The sequence below is a fragment of the Leptodactylus fuscus genome, chromosome 2, assembly GCF_031893055.1.
Source record: "Leptodactylus fuscus isolate aLepFus1 chromosome 2, aLepFus1.hap2, whole genome shotgun sequence".
Lineage (NCBI taxonomy): Eukaryota > Metazoa > Chordata > Amphibia > Anura > Leptodactylidae > Leptodactylus > Leptodactylus fuscus.
Genome location: NC_134266.1, coordinates 35,970,819 through 35,994,162, shown reverse-complemented (window position 1 = coordinate 35,994,162; position 23,344 = coordinate 35,970,819). Strand labels below are relative to the sequence as shown.

The 23,344-nt window shown below is 42.2% G+C and overlaps 1 protein-coding gene across 1 annotated transcript; it reads left to right on the top strand.

Annotated features, from left to right (window-relative positions):
* The first annotated feature begins 2,387 nt into the window (after positions 1 to 2,387).
* Positions 2,388 to 17,825, top strand: LOC142194483 (cell cycle control protein 50C-like). The gene is made up of 7 exons (XM_075263634.1): positions 2,388 to 2,680; positions 5,629 to 5,739; positions 6,404 to 6,514; positions 9,489 to 9,585; positions 11,715 to 11,858; positions 13,192 to 13,401; positions 17,392 to 17,825. Exons 1-7 carry the CDS (start codon positions 2,474 to 2,476, stop codon positions 17,583 to 17,585), a joined length of 1,074 nt encoding a protein of 357 aa, XP_075119735.1. The 5' UTR covers positions 2,388 to 2,473; the 3' UTR covers positions 17,586 to 17,825.
* Positions 17,826 to 23,344: the final 5,519 nt, after the last annotated feature.

Here is a 23,344-nt window from a genome sequence, read left to right as displayed (position 1 = left end):
GAAGTTGTTCTTCGCACCGTGCCTGTAATTTTTCTGGCATCTCAGCAGCTTGCTGCAACGCCATATAATGCATGTGTTGTTGGTGTTGATGATCCCCGTGAGCTCCACTTGTGGAGAGCTCTGTGACTTCTGGCGTCCTTCATAGCTTTCCTTGTTTGCGACAAATTAGATTTTCTTTTACCAGGCATGTTTAAAATGGACAAACTGCCAATTTGGATTAAAGGTGTTTGCCCGTGTCAGTGTGTCAGCAGTGCCTGGAGCAGATCAGATAATATGCAAATGTTTGTAGACAAACTACTGAGGGTTAGTGTGTGTTTACACAGAGAGATAACAGCCCTGGGACCTGAGATAAGGCTGCTGCAGGAGCAGTGTAATATAGTATGTGAACATAAATTCATAACAGTTGTGAAGCATCATTTACAGTGATAGCCTATGTGTTAATCGAGGTTACAATCTATCTATGTGCCGAATTTCATTCAAATCCGTTCAGCCGTTTTTGTGTGATTGACTAACAAACATCCAAACACACAAACTTTTACATTTATAATATTAGTAGGATAGGATATATACACTCCATATATAGGGCAGGACAGAGAGGCCTACTGTTTTCTTACTCTCCACACCCTTTCCATGACCCTTGGGCAAATTCTTCAGCCTTTTGTTTTCTTACAAATCAATTCCGTTGGAGAGAAAAGCTCTGCATAGGTTTTGGCTAGCCAGGGGCAAAGTGGATTATATAAACCAGGACTGGGCCCCCTCTCCACAAGGGCCCCAGGGCAGCCATATAGTCTGCGTCTATGTTATATACTCAACAATTCTTCTGGAATATTCAGGAGGCTCCCGATATAAGGGGAGACTTCTGGGAGAACTGGCAAATTTCCTGGACTAGAGGTTTCTGTTAATCCCTATGTGATGAACACACAGCAGGTGTCGATCAAGTGACAAAAAGGGGTGTGTCCAGCGCATTTTTGCGTTTGCATCACAAAAAGGGTTTTGTCATGTCCCCTAAGTGGGCATGACTGGTGTGCGGGGATGTAGTATTCCCAACTCACTGGTCTCCCGGACCACTGTCAGCAAATATAGGCAAGTTTGTGTTATGTATACTGGGTTATGGCTTTTTGCAAGCTCTATAAGCTGTACAGAGCCCTAACATGGCACCCATAGTAGTTTATGGGGCCAGAATGTACCTCGGTAAGCCTCAATTTCATACAGAGACACGCAGACTACATCATGCCTGATGCCATATTATGAACATATTGTCCCCTAGAAGTATTGCTTTGCGATAAAAGCACCGCCATAATGTTGTGCCATATGGACAAACCGTACAGCGGCTCATGGAATTGTAGGGGCTCAGTGTGCCACCATACAGGCTCTGCACATATGGCTCTGCAGTACGTATAAGCATCAAGATAAATGAGAATTGAACTTAAAATTTACCGTATATACTCAAGTATAAGCCAAATTTTTCAGCACAGTTTTTGTGCTGAAAAAAAAAAAAAACCTCGGCTTATACTCAAGTCATCAAAAATAATTTATTTAATTTTTTAGGGGGGGGGGTCTATGACCAGCCACAATATCAATGTATAGAATCTCCCATAAAATAGTGCAAAAAAAAATAATAATAAAAAAAAAAAAGTTGTAAATCCCTCCTTTCCCTAGAATACATATAAAAGTAGAAAATGACTGTGAACCACATACACATTAGGTATCCCTGTGTCTGACAGTGCCCGGTCTACTGAATATAGGGGATCTGCAGTGCTCCTGTTCCGTCGGGAAGGGGTTAATAGGAGCACTGCAGATCCCCTATATTCAGCCAGGCTGAATTCCAAGTGGGGGAAGAAAATACAGTCCTCAAGCTCAGGGAAGGGGCAGACAGACAACCAAAACACCCCCTCCCCTTCCCCAGCAACTACTGCACCCAAAAACTCCGACCATTTTAATTTTTGACATTTTCCAGTAACTGCTGCATTTCCCCCACCCGGCTTATACTCGAGTCAATAAGTTTTCCCAGTTTTTTGTGGTAAAATTAGGGGCCTCGGCTTATATTCGGGTTGGCTTATACTCGAGTATATACGGTATACAGAATATCTTGAAAAAAGTCAGGTTAACCCAATATCTGCTATAGAAGTACGTCATTTATAAATATCCGTTTTGAGATTTGTGCATGTTCCTTTAAAAGCAGTAGCGTTACAAGTATTGTATAGCCCATAAATTCTTGTCAATAGAACACTGGTATAGCGTATAGCTATATACAAGAGCAAAGTACACTGAGGAAGACTGACACAGGCTGACAAGAGGAAGGGGTTATCAAAGCACACAGCGAGGCCGCAGCCAGCACCCTGGAGTTAATAAGTAATTTCTAGAAGTTCACTACAGTATAGACTCCACCAGCTCACAATGGACAATGACAACTAAACAATACCGGGGAGATTTCTACCAGTGACACCATCTCAAGGCTTCACATTGGAATATCATGGGGAGGAAGAAAAAGGACAACGATGAAAAAAAACCCAATTCAAGATGTCCGGATAACACGGCATTCAAACAGCAGAGAATCCCAGCATGGACGCCCACATTAACCCCTGAGTCTGTCCTCAGCACCTTCTTTGTCATCGGACTCTTCTGTCTTGCTGTAGGAATCACTTGGATTGTAGCAACAACTAATGTTAAAGAAATATGGGTAAGTGCTAGGTATATAATTGTAAGGAAATGAATAATTGTATGTATTATGTTATCTCTAGAGTTTTCTTAAATTTTTTTGTGTAAATCAAAAAGTTGCTCATTTACATATGTCTTTTGTATTATTTGCAGTTTGGTTCGACTTTATGGTTTATTATTTGTATTTTATGAATCCGGTTTTGAATTATTAGATGTCACTTTGTTGAATCTTTAGTGTGATGGAAATATAAGGGGGAGGCCAATAGAGTGCAAAAGAGAAATCCAAAAATCAGTTCTAGGGTCTTAATATATGTGGTTCCCATTTCCATAGGTTAGTGATGTAGAAGAAACCCTTTGTGGCTGGCCATAAACCATGGGCACAATCCAGTTAGGTATATGGTAGTTTCTTTGTTCCTTACTTAAGATATAGGGGTCATTTATTGGTGTTTGTTTAAGGTATAGGACTAGTATATAGGTGCTTGATTACGGTACAGGAGTAGTATATAGGTGCTTAATTTTGGTATAGGAGTAGTACACTGGTGCTTGCTTAAGGTATCTTACTAATATAAACTAGCAGTACCCACGACTTCATCTGTGGCAGCGTTCTTGCTTTGCGCGACCCACCTGCAGCGCAGGTCGGGGCCCCCCCCATTGTCATGTCCCTTTGACATGACATGGCTTCACGACTGTTATGAATTTATATTCATATACTATATTAAACTGCTCTTGGCAGCTGGCTGATAAAGCCAGGTCTGTTATCTCTCTATGTAAACACACAGCTAACCCTGAGTCCATTGTGTACAAGCATTTGCTTATTATCTGATCTGCTCCAGGCAGTGCTGACACAATGGTTTGAAAAACACCTTTCATCCAAAATGGCAATTTGCCAATTTTGAACATGCCAGGAAAAAGAAAATCTAATTTGTTGCAAAATTCTAACAGAACGAGAGCTATGAAGGTAGACAGAAGTCACAGGCTTCTCCTCAAATGGAGCTGAGGTGGATCATCAACGCCAACAACACGCTCATTATATAGCGTCCCAGCTTGCTGCTGAGATGCTGGAACAATCACGGGTACAGCGCGAGAAACGAGTCCAGCGGCAGGCCTGCTTGACAGTTGCCGAAAACGCCAGAGCAAGCAAACCAATGACGACAGCAATTTGCTGAATATAGGCGGATTATCGATGCCAACAACACGCAGACGAAGTCGCGGGCAGAGGCTAGTAGTAGTATATTGCTGCTTAGTTAAGGTATAGGGGTATTATATTAGTGCTTGTTTAAGGTGTAGGGGTAGTATATTGGTGCTTGTTTAGGTATAGGAGTAGTATATTGGTGCTTGTTTAAGGTATAGGGGTAGTATATTGGTGCTTGTTTAGGTATAGGGGTAGTATATTGGTGCTTGTTTAGGTATAGGGGTAGTATATTGGTGCTTGTTTAGGTATAGGGGTAGTATATTGGTTCTTGTTTAGGTATAGGGGTAGTATATTGGTGCTTGTTTAGGTATAGGGGTAGTATATTGGTTCTTGTTTAGGTATAGGGGTAGTATATTGGTGCTTGTTTAGGTATAGGGGTAGTATATTGGTGCTTGTTTAGGTATAGGAGTAGTATATTGGTGCTTGTTTAAAACTCATTTCTGACCTGGGTTGGGTCCTTCATCAATAAAAATACACAATCCCAATTTATTGGAACAACCTTTATTTTTCTATTACACAGTAGCTTCAAGAACAAAATCCTTTCACTTTAAGGTCCAAAACATGTATATTTAGGGTGCTTTACATATGAGATTTTTGTGGCATTTTCCCTGGAATTTTTTTCCATGTTAAAAACTACAGCCCCATATAACTTAAATCTGATAGAGAAATATGAAATACCAATAACATAAACCTCCACCCCAAAAAAGCTTTTCAAAATCACATGAAATTATTTATTTTTTGCACATGCCAGAAAAGAAAGTCCACAACACAGTGTGTGAAGAGAAGGTTCCGATGACAATGAACACTTGTGTGAATCATGTCTCCATTATCTCTTAGAGCCTTCTGTAACTGTTACCTGTTTTCCTGATTATTCTGAACCTTTGACCCAAGATGTTTTCAGTCATCAGTATTAATCACAGGGTCAGACCCGACATGTGCTGGGACAACTGACAGAATGAGGGGCCCATAGTTTTTGCCCCCGAATAATCGGTATGATGAGTTCTATACGATAAATACCATCAAAATGCCCCAAAAAATAAGTAAATCTTTACATGATGTTTGTACCTATGAAAAATAAATCCAATAAGGGGGAAATGAAAGGCAAAAAATAGTAATTTTCTATGGCTTTTCTTGTAGCCATGGCTAATAAATAGAAAAAAGGGAACCTGATAGTAAATCACCATGCACATGGCAGAGTCTCATATGGCTATATTATGGTGTAGGAGGTAGGAGAAAAGAGCACTATACCGTACATACAGCATACTTCATGATGTCACTTATTTTTTTCCCAGTCCCAGGTCCATGCACTTCCATGAGTGCCCCATTATGGCCATAGATAAAATAAAGCGGTAATAGGGCCATGCACTTCTGAACCAGAGAAGGAAGTTTTTGAAAGATCATATAAGGCTAAGACCCCATGTAGCGAGCTGCTGCAAAAAAGTGCGGCAGGAAAAACTGTGGCGGCATCCCATTGCTTTTTTTCCTGCGGAACTTTTTGCAGAACTTTCTGAATCCATTATAGCTATAGGGAAACCGCTTTCCAAAACCATGACAGTTTTCCACATTGTTTGGATGGGATTCGCTGTGTTTATGCCACATGGAGCCTCGACCTTATAGACGGTTTCAATTTATAAAAATGAGCTTCACTGGGGCAAAGGATCATCGTATTATGTAAAGATATAATTCCAGGAGGAGACGAGAAATCTTCAGGACATTTGTTTGTCCCTTCTAGCTTTATGCTCTTTGTGATACAGAATATCGTGTTGTATTATTCACAGATAACCTATTCTGACCAATGTACGAATTGTACAAAACTACGCGAGAATTCTTCAAATTCAGAAAAGCCATGCACCTGTACTGTGAATTTTTCTCTAAAAGAAAACATTCAGGTGAGTAGAGCAAAGGATCTGATGAAATCTTAACATATCGTCATTAAGATACATTGTTACTTATTGGATGACTTCTAAACCTATATTCACACAACACACGGCTGCATTCATTTCAATGTCTGTGAATGGGGGGCGATTTCCGTGACCGCTATTTTCACCCACGGTCGTGTGAATGTAGGCTCAGTGTTTCTATAAGCATAAGTGTCCATTTACACGGAGGCAAATGGTGAGGAATTTGGTGTGGAATTTCAGCGCTGAAAAAGGCCTCCCATTGACTTCAATGGGTTCCTTTTTCTGCTAGCATTGAAGTCAATGGGTGACCCTAAGAGTCACGTGTTTAATCCCTCTCTGACATCCACCATAGCTGAGTGGCTGCCTTAGGGTCTCTGCTGTATTATACAGACCCCCCAGTATCTGGGTCAAAACTAACCAAGCTGCCATTTTTCCGGGATTCGGGGCTGGTGATCCATTGGGGTTTTTTCACCTTCCCTGACCTCCTTGACAAAAACTGTACATTTTGGACAACCCCTTTAAGTCATGTCAGGATTAAAATGAAATTAAACCAGACCTGGAGACAACATTTCAGAATCTGTGATGTTTTAGCAGCCTTATACACCATTTTTTTTTTTACAGTTTTCTTCTCATGTATCTTTCCATACAACAGGGAGACGTCTTTTTGTATTACGGGCTCAGCAATTTCTTTCAGAACCATCGGAGATATGTCATATCCAGATACGATGCCCAGTTGCTTGGAAGAAATGTCACCACTAAAGAGGTTGGTCTTTATACTAAACATAAGAATTTAACCCTATATATTGAGTTTTTATGATAATAGTAATTCTACAACTTGACACCCATCTTAAAGAGGCTGTAGCTAGAGCAGTTGTACGGATTAGGGCTCGTTCACATCTGCGCCCAGTCTCCGTTCATGCAGGTTTCCGTTTCCTGCACAAAACTGAGCAGGAGAAGGAAACCTGCAGGACTCTTTCTCACACATTCATTTGAATGGGTTTGAAAAGTGTCCTGCTGTGAGCGCCGGTGAGCGTTTTGTGCTCTCCGCCGTGAAACAGATTTTTTTAAATCGGACACAGAGTCGGACATGCAGTACTCTGTGTCCGGTTTAAAAAACGGTTTTGCGGCGGAGAGCATAAAACGCTCACCAGCGCACACGGCCGGACCCGGTCTGACAGCTTTCCGTCTTCTGCATGCAGAAGACGGAAAGCTCAGAACGGACTCTGGCCGCTAGTGTGAACCCAGCGTTACAATGTCACAAAATTTAGGATATGATTGAGGGTAAAAACTCCCTTCTGAGAAGCTACATGAGCATAAGGAGAGGCGGGTGTATAGTAAATCCTCTATCCTCGCCCAATGTAGGGGCCCTTTAATACCAGCAGCTCATCCTATTATTTCTTATTAGTATTACATTTTACACAAGTGTGGAAAGTGCTACAAAATAAAAATAGGTAGAAGTGTTAATAGTTAATTTTTGTCAATTAACAAAATGACAAATCCTCACAATATACAGTGAAGGAAATAGGTATTTGATCCCTTGCTAATTTTGTAAGTTTGCCCACTGACAAAGAAATGAACAGTCTGTAATTTTAAGGGGAGGTTAATTTTAACAGTGAGAGATAGAATATAAAAATAAAATCCAGAAAATCACATTGTATAAATTTTATAAATTTATTTGCATTTTGCATAGAGAAATAAGTATTTGATCCCTTTGGCAAACAAGACTTAATACTTGGTGGAAATCCCTTGTTGGCGCGCACAGCAGTCAGACGTTTTTGTAGTTGATGATGAGGTTTGTGAACATGTCAGGAGGAATTTTGGTCCACTCCTCTTTTGCAGATCATCTCTGAATCATTAAGATTTTGAGGCCGTTTCTTGGCAACTCGGAGCTTCAGCTCCCTCCATAAGTTTTCTATGGGATTAAGGTCTGGAGACTGGCTAGGCCTCTCCATGACCTTAATGTGCTTCTTTTGAGCCACTCCTTTGTTGCCTTGGCTGTATGTTTTGGGTCATTGTCCTGTTGGAACACCCAGCCACAACCCATTTTTAATGTCCTGGCGTAGGGAAGGAGGTTGTCACTCAGGATTTTACGGTACATGGCTCCATCCATTCTCCCACTGATGCAGTGAAGTAGTCCTAGCAAAGAAACACCCCAAAACATAATGTCCACACCTCAATGCTTGGCAGTGGTGATGGTGTTCTTTGGGTCATAGGCAGCATTTCTCTTCCTTCAGACACGGCGAGTTGAGTTAATGCCAAAGAGCTCAATTTTTGTCTCATTTGACCACAGCACCAATCATCTAGGCGTTCATTGGCAAACTTCAGACAGGCCTGCACATGGGCCTTCTTGAGCAGGGGGACCTTGTGGGCACTGCAGCATAGGCAGACAGAAGACCACATCCTCCATACTCATGTCACACATCTGATAGATTTCAATGGGAAGTCAGAGGTTTTGCAATGTTCAGTTTCTTGGATGTTCTTTCCATGTGTTTGCAAGCAGGGCCGTAAATTGAGGGGTGCAGAGGGTGCACTCACACCATGGCCCAGGAGCCTTAGGGGGCCCATAACTGGCATCAGTATTGAGATTGCAGATTCCATTTGGCTCATAAGCCAAGGAGACCCACAGATTACTCTAACCACTCTAAGGTTGATTAAGACAAGACTTCAGTTACACCGCTATTTGCAAGACTTGGTTTCAATTGAAAAGACTCTGGGAACATTTGCTCCCACCATGGTCCAGTTTTGCGCGACCCTGGGCTTCTTCTTCTCCTCACATGACCGCTGAGGCCAATCAGCAGCCTCATCAGCCTATGGAAAGGAACCTGAACATCACTCGCATGCATCCTGTGTCCTATCCTTAGGTGGCTAGTTGGTCTTAGCGGTCACGTGCGGCAAGGACTTCCACTGGAACAAGACCCTGAGAGCAACAGGACCAGACCGCAGAGTATCGGGCCCATTTGTATAGTTTTGGGTGTTTTTTCACCTTCCCAGGCATCCTTGCCAAAAACATATACCGCTGTGATATACTACTGTATGCATATGGAGGCACCTACATTTTTTTATGCTGGACATCTACTACAGATATAAGATTGTGGCATACGCTATATGACTGACTGTATGTACAACGCTATTGTGCTCCAGAAACATCTCTGTACTAGGGAAGCATACATTATCCATACCTGTACTTTGCTGTGTGAATGAGCCCTTACTCTGAACACAGCAAATAAGTAAAGCCCTAAATCAACACTAAAACTAACAAGTCAGACTGGAGATCCTTGAGAAACTCAATACGATCCAGTTTATCTACTGTGCACAGTAACATTATAACATGGCAATAAAATAACCTCCCAACGCCTCCCGACTTCCGGGACGAGAGCGCAACGTCACTGACTTTTTACTGCACCTACATAATACAGTACACAAACTCAACAATGCAATGAATGGATATCATAACTAAATAGTGAAGAACGCCATGAAATGTGATTGTGAAGGAAATATATTCAAGAGATAAACAAGATTTTCTAGGAATTTCAGCCATAACTAATGCCTTACATCCCATCCATAATCCCTGTACAGATTACATGCAGATGTGGGCACCAATATACACCATAAACACCAGTTTAATGACCAGTACACAATGGTGAATTGTTCACTAACCCCTGTGAACGGGATACTGCCATAGTCAAGAAATATTAGTATAATTTATTATAATCCTTGTCTTTATTGTCCCTCTGCAGAGTATACAGAAGGGTAGCTACTGTGCTCCATTCTCTGCATATAGTGATGGCACACCAATGGCTCCCTGTGGTGCAATTGCCAACAGCATGTTTAATGGTAAGTAGAAGAATACATTATACATAGGGCAGCATAGAGGAGTGGGTGCTATACAACATACCATAAGGGACAATGTCAATAGCTTTAAACATAGTGACCAAATATAGTGAAATGATACGATATGTGTTATGCCCAAATGTTTAGGCTATAGTATACAGTCCCTTACAATCCCACCCAATACAGCCATTCAGGACAGGTATAATTTCTCCATGCAATACCTTATATAGTAACTCACATGTAACTCTTTCTTTTGTGAGTTATAGCAAATTTGTTGTGACATGGCTTGTCCACCCCGTCTTTTGCCCCTAGTGGGGTGCAGAAGAAATAATGTAGCGCCTATTGATGCCAGAAAACTGTCGTAGATGGGGCAACACGGTGGCTCAGTGGTTAGCACTGTAGCCTTGCAGTGCTGGAGTCCTGGGTTTGAATCCTGCTAGGAGCAACATCTGCAAGGAGTTTGTATGTTCTCCCCGTGTTTGTGTGGATTTCCTCCCATTCTACAAAGACATACTGATATGGAAAAAAAATTGTACATTGTGATACCTATATGGGGCTCATAATCTACATAACAAACAAAAACCTGTCGTAGATAGGTCAGTACATTACCCACAATGTCTGAACAGGCTAAAGGGATTTTTTGATGATAGGATAAGTCATCAGATCGGTGGGCGTCTGATACCCGGGGCACCATCAATCTGATTTTTGAAGAGACTCCAGTGTTTGGATGAGGGCGTTGTACTGTATGTTGTAAAGAGGTTGTACTTGGTATTACAACTGAGCTCCATTCACTGGAATGAGACTGAGCTACAAATAGGCAATGTGGCGAATGAACATTAAGTTCTCACCTAAGGGCCATTGCCACTTTGAGCTGCTGAACTGTGGGGGTCCCAGATATTGGACAACTACCGAACAGTTATTGACCTGTAACACCCCCTCTGAGGGAATTCGCTGGGGGACCCCCCAAACGGAAAGCTATACACATAAAAAAGTGGTTACCATTCAGTTTCTGTATGAAACATGCAGAGAGAAAATCTCTATCGCTCTGTCTCTCCTCAGAGTTGATGAAACAGTCTCTCAGAATCTGCTCCAAGACAGATAGATCAAGTAATAGGAGCAGCACTATACTTTGCAGGAACCATTACTATACAGTGGATTGGGCAGCCATACCGATCCTATTATATGAATAGGAAAGCCTGCACATGCTCCCGTCCACTGCTATAGCTTTCAGTGCCCAGACTCTGCTAGAACAGTTGATTTGGGCAGGGGCAGGAGTCACACTCCCACATATTATATATCAAAGGGGTATTCCCACGTCACATACTCAGCAGTCTTTACTGCTGTAAAATCTTCTTTCTTCCTGGTTTCTTGCATCATTTGGTGGGTGGGGTTTCACATTCAACCTGCCGTTTGGCTCTGCCCCCCAATTTGTGTGTAGCTCCGCCCACCCATATTGTACTATGAAGTACAGGCAGCAGCAACTCCATTCTGTGTTACATACAGACACTGCCTGTCTCTGCCATAATGAACACAACTGAATTAGCTAGCCTGATAACTGGGAGAACAGAAGAAATTAAAGCAGCTCCTCTCCCCTATCTGAGAGCAGGAAGCTAGGTCACGTGGTGCAGACACAGGAATAGCTAGAAACACAGGCTCGCTCCCTGCACTTAGCCCCTCCTCCCTCCCCCCTGACAGCAGCAGATACATCACTTGACTCATGAGCAGCTAAGTCAGGGCTGTGGCCACAAAGAATTGAATAAAGTAAGATAGTGGATAAACAAAGCAGTTTTACTGAAGCAGTGTATTTAGGAAAAGTCTTACATCCACATTAACAAGCAGTATAGATAGGATCCTTGTGATGGGACAACCCCTTTAATGATGAAATATCCTGTGCATAGGTCTTCAGGAAGAAATATGGATTTGGGTCCAGACATCCCCTTTAAACGATAAGTTTTATTAGTTAGAAAAACGTGCAAATGAAGAAGAAATCTTTGCCATCTTTGCTAATTGTGTTTGGGGTTCTCCTGGTTTTCTACCACACTCCAAAGACATACTGATTGTAAGCTCTGCAGTATATGTTGGTGCTATACAAGTAAACAAAATAAATAATATTCTTTCACTTTCTGTATTAGATACAATAACATTGACCTATAAGCCCGACTCCGCTGCCGCAATTCCGGTTCCGCTGCTGAAAACTGGAAACACCTGGTGGTCTGATAAGAATGTGAAGTTCAGTAACCCCAAACCACAGAATGATCTTGTGCAGGCGTTTGCAGGTGATATACATTCCTTATGTAATAACTGGGAAGTGAAACTTGAAGTAATCTTATCTATGATATTTCAAGAAAGTCCTATCCTTGTTTGAGCTGAAATGTTACACAATGTTTGTGGGTTTTGTTAGGATAGATATAATATTGGGTAACAAATGTTCATCAGTCAATCTATGTCAGCAACAGAAACTCTTATGCCTGGTTCACATGTGTGTTTGGTAATCCGTTTGGGGAGTCTGCATGGGGACCCCCCGAATAGACTACCGAATGCACTGGCAAGCCTATAGACTATAATGGGGTCCGTGAGCTTTCCGCACGCTGCCCACACGAATCACGTGGACATGAAAGTAGATCACAAAGTACTTTTCTGTCCGCATATTCTGTGCTGACACTGCGTGGAGAGCAAACGGACGCCATGCGGACTCCCCCGGACCCCATGCAGACTCCCCCGGACCCCATGCAGACTCCCCCAAACCCCATGCAGCCTCCCCTGGACCCCATGCAGACTCCCCCGGACCCCATGCAGACTCCCTCGCACCCCATGCAGACTCCCCCGAACCCCATGCAGACTCCCCCAAACTGATTACCGACACAGATGTGAACTAGGCCTTAGAAGTAATAAGGACACAGATAAGATTTAAAAGCAGGAGTCCTACAGTATAAGAAGGGAAGCTGAGCTGGATGTCAACACAAGGAATGTCAGACAAGCAGAACAGCAAATAGGAACATTACAAAGCCATGATAAAGCAAGACAGAAGGAGCAGATCTTCAGAAGGTGGATTTCTGGAACAGAGCTAGGACTAATCTGGACTCAGGATTACAGACGAGCAGGATCAGGAACCCAAGATCATGATGCAATGGGAAATGGGAGCTGTAACACTACTTTTATGATGACCTTGTTCTGTGCATGTAGTTAAAGGGGTATATCCACTTTCCAAAATTGATGGCCTATCCTTAAGATAGGTGCATTAATATTAGATCTGCGGGGGGTCCCCGGGTACTCACTCGCTATACAAATTGTAGCGGCAAATGTAGGTACTGAGGTGCTGTCCCACTAAAGTCTATTGAAGAAAAGTGGATAATCCCTTTAACATACAAATATGCTGCACTGTACTAAATTGTAAAATAACTCACTGAATAAGGGTGGGTTCACACTACAAGCCCCTGCTGGCAATGGCAACAGTCTGGTGGAAATCTGCTGGTAAGAAGGCAAGCAGTGTGAATCTCTGGGCAATGTTTGACTGGGAAAACTTGGGTCCTGACATTCATTTGAATGAACTTTTTCATTCAAAAGTTTTCAAAGCTCTGAACCAACCACCCAATTTTTTTTCCCTTACAGGAAGTGCCAAGCCACCATATTGGCAGAAACCAGCTTTCGCTCTTGATGTTCAAGACCCCAATAACAATGGCTACATAAATGATGAATTTATTAACTGGATGAGAGTGGCAGCATTACCATCCTTCAGGAAGCTTTATAGACGTCTCTCACGAGTACAACAGTTCTCTGATGGCCTCCCAGCTGGAAATTACAGCTTTGTCATTGACTATAGTATCCTTTAAGCTGATCACATACTGTGTTTCTGTAACTCAGAACAACTTCTGGGGAGGTATGGAAACAGGATCGTACAGTGCATTCAGATGTTTCGGTAACAATCAGCCTGTGTGTTCCCATTTAATGACTTGCAGAGATGGGATTACACCTTTTAGGCAAGGTTCACATCTGCGTATGGGTCTCCATTGTTCGGGTCTACCAGGAGACCGGAATGACGGAGAGCTGGACAGCTAAAACAGTGGTTACGCGTGGATACCTGGCCTAAAACCAGTGCAAAGAAAAGTCCTGCATGTCGGATCCTTGGTGGTTTCAGCGGCAGAATCTCGAACAGAAACTCTGGCGCAGATGTGAACATAAGGTGGTTAAGTTTCTCAATGTTAGATGATGGGGAAAGAAGGATCGGATGGTTGGATGTCAGCGTGCACAATCCTTTTGTTCTCTTAGGTGAATATAACTTTTTTTAATTGAATGGTCACTGAGGGGTCGGGGGGCGTTACGTGAGGGCTACTTGAAGGGGACATTAAATTATGTCAGGAGGGGGAACTTATAACCCACATTGCCCACTAATGTGTTGCAATGGCCCTTTATTAACACCTGGACAAACAAAACATGTTGGCCAACAGTTACTTTATGTAAAGTGTAGCCATAGCACATGTATTTTACCCCAGCCAGTTATATGCTCTAATTCGCGGACTATTCAGAGGAAAACACATGAGTGATGGGTGTCGGCAGGAAACGGTTCATCGGATTGGCTGTGTCATGTGATGACTTGGTGGGGCCGCTCTGTTAAATAGTCCGAGCACCTCCACTCAACCCCGGGGCTGAACAAATGCTGGGGGAGCGTGGATGCTCTTAGATTGCTGAAAACAAAAACTAATATGCTATGATAGTTTTATATAGAATAAATGGAGAATCTACACCTCTGACGAATGGCTAGGGAGTAACTCTAGTAAGGAAACGCGTCAGGTGTCTCTTATGGGTTAAAAGTTTGATATGTGGCCAGTTAGAAGGTATCAATTGGAATTAGTATGATACGCTAACTAGTTGTGGCTATCCAGGCTCTGACAATCCCTGCTGAAATCGATATAGGAGCAGAGAGATTGGAGTGTTGTAACAGACTGATACATGGGATGGTGATTTGAGTTCTAACCAAACAAAATGTATCAATAGGATAGAAACACTGTAGCCTCGTTAGCATGAGAATTTATATAGAAATTTATAGGCAGGAGATTAGTAGAACAAACCTGCAAGCCCGTATCTATAGATTTTTAGTGGGGCAGATCTGCTGATTATAATGAGTTGCCACATGTTGGTTTTTGTGATGTGGCGTTGGTTTTTAGCGGAATTTAATAAAGCTTATTGGTTTTCTATCCCCCTTTAATGATGATTTACCCTTACACTATATTAGTCATGTGCTCCAGGTGTTGTTTGTCAGGGGGCATCAGCAAGCCACATTTCTGTATTTAGGCACGGAGTAAGGGTAATGAATTGAGCCTTTGCCATGGGTGAAGGAAAACCTAACTATAGGACTGTCAAAGGGAAGAATGTGATGCTGCAAAGCAAAATGACAGAAGTGGAAAGTTGGATTAATTGTGGAAAAGGGAAATTTTGACAAACAAGGTTGGGTGATCATGAAGTCTACTACAATAACCATATGTAGAAATATTTCATGAAATTAGATTTAAGGCCATTGTTTATACAAGTTGCAGAAGGTCTTCCTTTCTTATGTATCTGATTATGAAATTTATATAAGAGAATCAGTTCTAAAAATGGGTTGTATGACTTATTTTTTTTAAAGTTTGAATAGTGCTGGTAATGGGGTCAATAACATAAAAATACATTGCTCACCTCTTTCTGTTCCTCCATTGACAGCAGCAGCACTCCAGTCTTCTTCATATAGGCTGACTTTTTGGTTTTGGACATGCTTACTTATTTGCCATTACCCAAAAAAAGGGTTGTCTGACTTTTTAAGATTTAATAGTGCTGGTACTGGGTTCAATGACATAAAAATACATGACTCACCTCTTCCTGTTCCTCCATTTCCAGCAGTGGCAGCTCCAGTTTTCAGATGCGCTGGCCGATGTCAGCAGTGACATCCTGCTTGTGTCAGCTGATCCCAGCAGCCAATCAAAGCCCTCAGCGGTGACCTCTTCACAAACAGCATGTCACAGCTTTCATATGCTATTGGTGAAAAAGTCACCATTGGGGCCTGTTATTGGCTGCAGTGATCACCTGGCCCAAATGGGATGTCACTGTTGATGTCAGATGGGGGGGGGTCTGTAATAAGAAGACAGGAGCTGCCACTGCTAGTAATGGAGGAACAGGAAGAGGTGAGTAATGTGTTTTTATGTCATGAGCAGTACTATTAAATCGTAAAATGTCAGACAACCCCTTTTTGGGTAACAACAACTAAGAAAGTATCTACAAAACCAAGAAGTCCTTCTGTGGAAATCTTTTTGTGTTATCAGTGATCAGATTGCTTTTTGTACATAGCTACAGTATATTACTGATCCATACAGCGGCTGTACACTCACCGGCCACTTTATTAGGTACACCATGCTAGTAACGGGTTGGACCCCCTTTTGCCTGCAGAACTGCCTCAATTCTTCGTGGCATAGATTCAACAAGGTGCTGGAAGCATTCCACAGAGATTTTGGTCCATATTGACATGATGGCATCACACAGTTGCCGCAGATTTGTCGGCTGCACATCCATGATGCGAATCTCCCGTTCCACCACATCCCAAAGATGCTCTATTGGATTGAGATCTGGTGACTGTGGAGGCCATTGGAGTACAGTGAACTCATTGTCATGTTCAAGAAACCAGTCTAAGATGATTCCAGCTTTATGACATGGCGCATTATCCTGCTGAAAGTAGCCATCAGATGTTGGGTACATTGTGGTCATAAAGGGATGGACATGGTCAGCAACAATACTCAGGTAGGCTTTGGCGTTGCAACGATGCTCAATTGGTACCAAGGGGCCCAAAGAGTGCCAAGAAAATATTCCCCACACCATGACACCACCACCACCAGCCTGAACCGTTGATACAAGGCAGGATGGATCCATGCTTTCATGTTGTTGACGCCAAATTCTGACCCTACCATCCGAATGTCGCAGCAGAAATCGAGACTCATCAGACCAGGCAACGTTTTTCCAATCTTCAATTGTCCAATTTCGATGAGCTTGTGCAAATTGTAGCCTCAGTTTCCTGTTCTTAGCTGAAAGGAGTGGCACCCGGTGTGGTCTTCTGCTGCTGTAGCCCATCTGTAGCCTCAAAGTTCGACGTACTGTGCGTTCAGAGATGCTCTTCTGGCTACCTTGGTTGTAACGGGTGGCTATTTGAGTCACTGTTGCCTTTCTATCAGCTCGAACCAGTCTGGCCATTCTCCTCTGACCTCTGGCATCAACAACGCATTTCCGCCCACAGAACTGCCGCTCACTGGATGTTTTTTCTTTTTCGGACCATTCTCTGTAAACCCTAGAGATGGTTGTGCGTGAAAATCCCAGTAGATCAGCAGTTTCTGAAATACTCAGACCAGCCCTTCTGGCACCAACAACCATGCCACGTTCAAAGGCACTCAAATCACCTTTCTTCCCCATACTGATGCTCGGTTTGAACTGCAGGAGATTGTCTTGACCATGACTACATGCCTAAATGCACTGAGTTGCTGCCATGTGATTGGCTGATTAGAAATTAAGTGTTAACGAGCAGTTGGACAGGTGTACCTAATAAAGTGGCCAGTGAGTGTATATGTATTGCTAATCATAGGTGTGTCAAAACTTGGCAGCTGTGTCTTGTATGTGATATTTACAGTATGACCTATACAAAGGAAATCTATAAATGTATAATCATTTCTTTAAAAAAGTACAACAATAAAACCTAACATTCGATTGCCTACATCCAAGTAGAGTTTATGTTCATGTTTGCTCTTTTCTTTTTTCTCTAAACACATATTCTGTTACAATCTTAACCTTAATACTCAGATTTTCCAGTATCCAAGTTTGGAGGAAAAAAGCATGCTATCCTGTCATCACTATCATGGTGCGGAGGTAGTAACATGTTTCTAGGCATCGCATACACTGTGACCGGGGCATCCATTATACTCACAGCTTTCGTCATGCTTGCCGTTCACCTGAAGAAACGGAAGCCTAAAAAGAAGTTATTTTCTAATAGATAATAGCCATGTCTTGTAATAAGTTATATTTGCAGTAATCTTTGAATATTATATATTTAGCTACAATAGTGTTCCACCATAGCCATCAACAGCCGAACCGCAATTTATTCAATTCTGCTTTTTTTGCATGGACAATCCAATCCTGATTTCCCTTTATAGGCAGGACTTGCTTCATTTAACCTGACATTATGCAACCAACATAGCCAACAATACATAGTAAAGCACCATTTTTGATGTTAAAATAAAAAGATGTGTTCTAGATTTGTCTCCATTGTACCTTGGTATGAGCGTCTGCTGCTAAAGATGAGAAGAGCTAATGTTTGAGACCAATGTCTCTTAGTTTTATAGGATGTTATTGGCTCAAGAAGTTCAAAGAGTTAGATGGAATTGCAATCCAGGCCCATTTTAGTGAACAGAGTTGAGCTTCATGTAAAAGAAAAGTCTTTCTAATAACATAGAACCTCTTTAAGGTGAAGATCACAAAACTTAGTGATGACTACAGCCCGCACCTTGTACAAGGAACAAAAATAAGATGTACATAGGAAGAGAATAATGTGAACAATTAAAGGATGGAAGCAAAGTCTACCCATATTATATACTAGCCTCTGCATGTCTGCATGTTGTTGGCGTCAATGATCCACCTATATTCAGCAAATTGCTGCTGTCGATGGTTCGTTTGCTCCAATGTTTTGGCGGTTCTCAAGCTGAACTTGTTCCTCGCATCGTGCCTGTGATTGTTCCAGCATTTCAGTAGCTGGCTGGGACACCATATAATGAGCGTGTTGTTGGCATCGATGATCTGCCTGCTCTGGTGTTTCGGCAGCTCTCAAGCTGGCCTGCCACTGACCTCGTTCCTCACGCCGTGCCCGTGATTGTTCAGGTATCTCAGCAGCTCATTGTGATGCCATATAATGAGCGTGTTGTTGATATTGATGATCCACCAGCTCCGGCGTTTCAGCTGCTCTAAGAGCCGTTTGACGCCTGGCTTGCTCAATCCTCCTGAGTTCCGCTTGAGGAGAAGTCTGTGACTTCTGGCTACCTTCATATCTCTGGTTGTTTTAGAATTTTGCAACAATTTAGATTTTCCATTTCCCAGCATGTTTAAAATTGGCAAACTGCCAATTTGGATCAAAGGTGTTTTCCCATCTCAGTGGAGCAGATCAGAGAATATGCAAATGCTTGTACACAATGGACTCAGTGTTATCTGAGTGTTTACATAGAGAGATAACAGACAAGCCTTTATCAGCAAACTCCAATTAGCTGATTCTCCTGCTGGCAAGAGCAATTTAATATTAGTATATGAACATAAATTCATAAGAGTTGTGAAGCCATGCCATTTACCCAGATAAACAGTAGCCTATGTGTTAATCCAGGTTACAATCTATCTATGTGCCAAATTTCATACAAATCTGTTCAGTTGTTTTTGCGTGATTGAGTAACAAACATTCAAACTTTCACATTTATAATATTAGTATATATATTAGTAAGAGGATAGGATTAGTAGGATAGGATAGGATAATCTGGTATATAGTATATTGATCAGGGAAATATCTACAAACAGTTCACATTTAGGAGACACAGACATATTGGGCTGTCTAAATAGGTTCACAGAAATTGCAGAGAAAAGAAAGAAACAATAAGACAACTAAACACAGCAGGAGGCACAATGCAAAACATTAAGAAAGGTAGAGGAAGGTTGAAGGTCAATGAGATTAGGAGAGGTTAAAGGTCCTTGCTATAGAGAAAAAGCTTAAAATTCTTATCCTATCTATTGGATAGTGATGTGATCTGTCAGAGCCTGATACCCAGACCCTGCACAGATCAGTTGTGATAGCAGCCAGAGGCTTTTGGAAACTTCTACTGGATGGGGAGCCCTTGCAAAATTACTGCTATGCAAGTAACAGGCATCACTATGTTGTGGACAAGCTGCTGGCTCCCTGTCCATTAGCAGCTTTCAGCACCCTGGAGGCTGCTACAACAGCTGATCTGTGCGGTATCTGGGTGTTGGATCATGACAACCAGTGACTTTTTGAATGTGGAAGGGATATATACAACCATATAACTTGATAGGACTGGATTGTTCTCGAGGAAAGAACCATTTTGCTTCTTACAAAAATAGGTGTGTACATAGAGAGGTCTATAAAGTATAATATGGTTTTATGATCTGTGCTGGGTGAATTGCACTGGATCTGATCTTACTTCATTCATCTGCATTTTGACCTGCACCTTTATCTACCCTGATAACCATGTTTACTTGCAGATTTGCTAACATCTTTAACTTTGTGGATAACCTGTATATGTAGGAGACAATTTTCTAGTTTTCATGAAAAAAACACTGCCAGCCTCAATAACAGGCTGTTATTGAGGCTGGCAGTATTTAAATGGGTCATACCAAGTTATGAAGTTAGTCCCTATCAATTGGATAGGGGATAACGACTGGTCGGAGTCTGATTACTGGACCCTCACTGATCTGAAGAGTAGGGCTCTGGTTCTTTAGTTCTGATGGACTGTTAGGCTGAGCAAGTGCCCTACTACTCCATTCATTCTCTAGGAGAGCACAGTGCTTGGCTATTACTGGCGATGTAATTGAGAATAAAAGTAATGTCATGCCCAGTTTGCCGCTCCATCAGAACAAGGGAACCAGAGCCCTGCTCTTAAGATTGGTTGGACCCCCACCGATCATTGATTTATCCCAATAAATTTTTTTAATTTTTAATAAGTTTTTTGGTCAGGATTTTGAGGCTGCATCCTCCTTAAAATCCTGACCAAAAAGACGGCTCCCATTGAAATCAGAGAAACTGCTCCCGGAAAAAAAGAAGCGAGGTGCTGATTCTTCAGGCTGTTTCACCTCGTGATTCGGCCTGAAGACTCTCTCTCCTCCCAACTAGGCCCATTCATTGGGCCTAATCTGGAGCGGAGTGCGCGGCTTTCAGTCGCGGCTACCCGGTTTTTGGACCGGAACCTGAGGCGGCCTCTGCCTCGGATTCCGGTCCAAACCCCCCCGTCTGAACTTACCCTAATATCACCGACTCTGCTCTACTCTGTCTGCAATGTCCTTCACGTAGAATGGAGTCAGTCACATGTCCAAGAGTTTTATTTTTCAGCTCATGCTAAATGGCATGTACCTAAAGCTGGGTGCACACGGGGTTTTTTGGAGTGGATTGTGCTGCGCAAAATACACTCTAAAAAACCTCTCCCACGGCTAGCTGTGACTGGATGCCGGTGCAGTGCACACAGATTTTTCTGGCATCTGCTCGCGGAATAACGCTCTGGATTAGGCCCAAATGAATGGGCCTAGTTGGGAGAGAGTGTCGCGCCGTGGATTCCGCATGAAGAAAGGGCAGGTCGCTTCTTTTTTTCCATGAGCGGAAACAAAACACTCGGGGAAAAAGGAACCCATTGAAGTAAATCAGAGGCGTTTTTTTTTTAGCCGGATTTTGACACGGATTCAAAATCCACTCCAAAAAACCCCATTTGAACTCAACCTTAGAGTGTCACAGAAACACAGCTTTTCTCTAATTCGGAAATTGTTTCCAGCTTCCCACTACATAATATGGAAGATGAAATGGTACCATTACAAAGCACAAATTGTCCAGCAAACATTAAGTCTTCATATGGCTATGTGAACAGAAAAATAAAAAAATTATGGGGTTTGGAAAGTGGGGAGTCAAAATCAAAAATTGATTCCGTAAAAAGTTTCTACGCCACTTTTTACAAAAGTCAGTAGAGATGACTTGTCATAAGCTTATTCAGACGCATCTAAAGACTTCATTAAGACTGATGTAAAAAACACCAATTTCAATAAATTCCCCTCACTGAGTTTTTATTGCTTTTTTTAGTGTAGATTTTTTTCAGCCAAAGCCAAGAAAGCATTCAGTACATATTCCTTTATATTTCCCACTCCTTTTGAATCTATAGCAACATCTGCATCAAAAAGAAAATCAGAAATCAGGTACATGCCCCTACGCCAATGTATTTCCTGTATAACTTACACCATAAAACTGGGTCAGGGGACAATCATACACATCAGGGAGAGTGTGTGCCTACAAAGGCGTACGGAGACTTACAAGTCATTCCTGCTCTGCTAGGGATGCTGGAGAATAGATTTGCATATTTTTTACCCATGAATCCCTAGCGGAGCAGGAATGACTTGTAAGTCTCCGTACTGCCTATGTAACGCACACACTCTCCCTGATGTGTACGATTATCCCCTGACCCTGGTCTATAGTCTCTCACTCTGCCAAATCAGTATCCCTACGCTATGCTGAGGATGGCCCAATAGGCCGAAACAGCACTGTCCATAGCTGGGAATCTGTTCCTTTTGGGACACAAATACTGATTTGGCAATTAAATCCACATCATGATTAAAAAGACTTTATAACTGAGTCGTTCATGATGTTAAGGATGCTGCCCTCTAGAGGGCGGCATACAGAGTGCACTGCTCTCCTAATTACATCTTGGAGAATAGATTTGCATATTTTTTTTACCATAAAACTGGTGTGAGTTGTAATGAATATGTTGGGCTGAGGCATCCACATCCTATAAAGGCTGAGTTCACACGGAGTTTTTTTGGTCAGATTTTTGATGCGGAATCCACGTCAAAATCCTGACCAAAAAAACGCCTCCCATTGAAATCAATGGGAGCTGGTCATTTCCTTTTTCTACGAGAAGTTTGTTCCCGCTCATGGAAAAAAGAAGCGACATGCCCTTTCTTCAGGCGGATTCCGTGCCTGATTCAGCCGCGGACATCCGCCTTGCGACACACCCTCCCAACTAGGCCCATTCATTTGGGCCTAATCTGGAGCAGAATGCCAAGACTGGATGCCGGTGCACTGTATGCACTGCATCGGCATCCAGGCGCGGCTAGCCGTTTTTTAGTCCGGAATCTGAGGCGGCGTCCGCGTCAAATTCCGGACCAAAAAAACCCATCTGAACCCAGCCTTATCTCCTCAAAATGGTAAACTAGGCGCAGAACAGGGGATGTGGTGTATTTTTGGCACCAGAAAGGGTATTGCAGTAAAGATGTAACACATTATCACATGGACTGTCAAAAAATAGGACATTTTCTATTTTTGCCTGTACGAGGGATCCTGATTTTGGCTTCAAAAAGTGCATGCAAAAACCTAAACTTATAAACGTACTATTCTGGTAACTGTAAGGCTGAAGCCCCATGTTGTGGAAATGCTGAAAAAACGCAAAAACGCAAAAAAAGCTGGCATTTTATATATATATATATATATATATATATATATATATATGTATGATAGAAGCTGAAAGTCTGCAGAGGAAAACTAAGTGAAAATGCAATGAAATATGCTGCAGAAAAAAATGTGATGCATTTCCACAGCATTTTTGTTTTTGCAGTGTTTTTTTTTTGCTGCATTTTGCTACATGGAGCTGTAGCCTTAAACTGGGGCTACACTTGATCTTACCCACAATACTAGCACAAATGGAAGCAAATGGGTTCACATTGCAACCCTGAGATGTAAAATGATTGAGCAGTGATCAATCATTTTAATTGAACAGCAAGATGATTGTACAGGGTTGCGATGTGATCCTATTGTGCATTGGTGCACACGTCTCAGGGCAACATGGTGATCTTTAATTACACAAAAACAGTCACCACCTGTGTAACCCCAGTCCTGAAAGAATGTTCCAGCCCCAATATCTCACTAGGATCACCTGTGTTACCTTCCTCCTCAGGTGTATCAGGGAATAAATAGAAGACCTCCCTGGTTCTGGGTGTAGTCTTAGTGAGCACC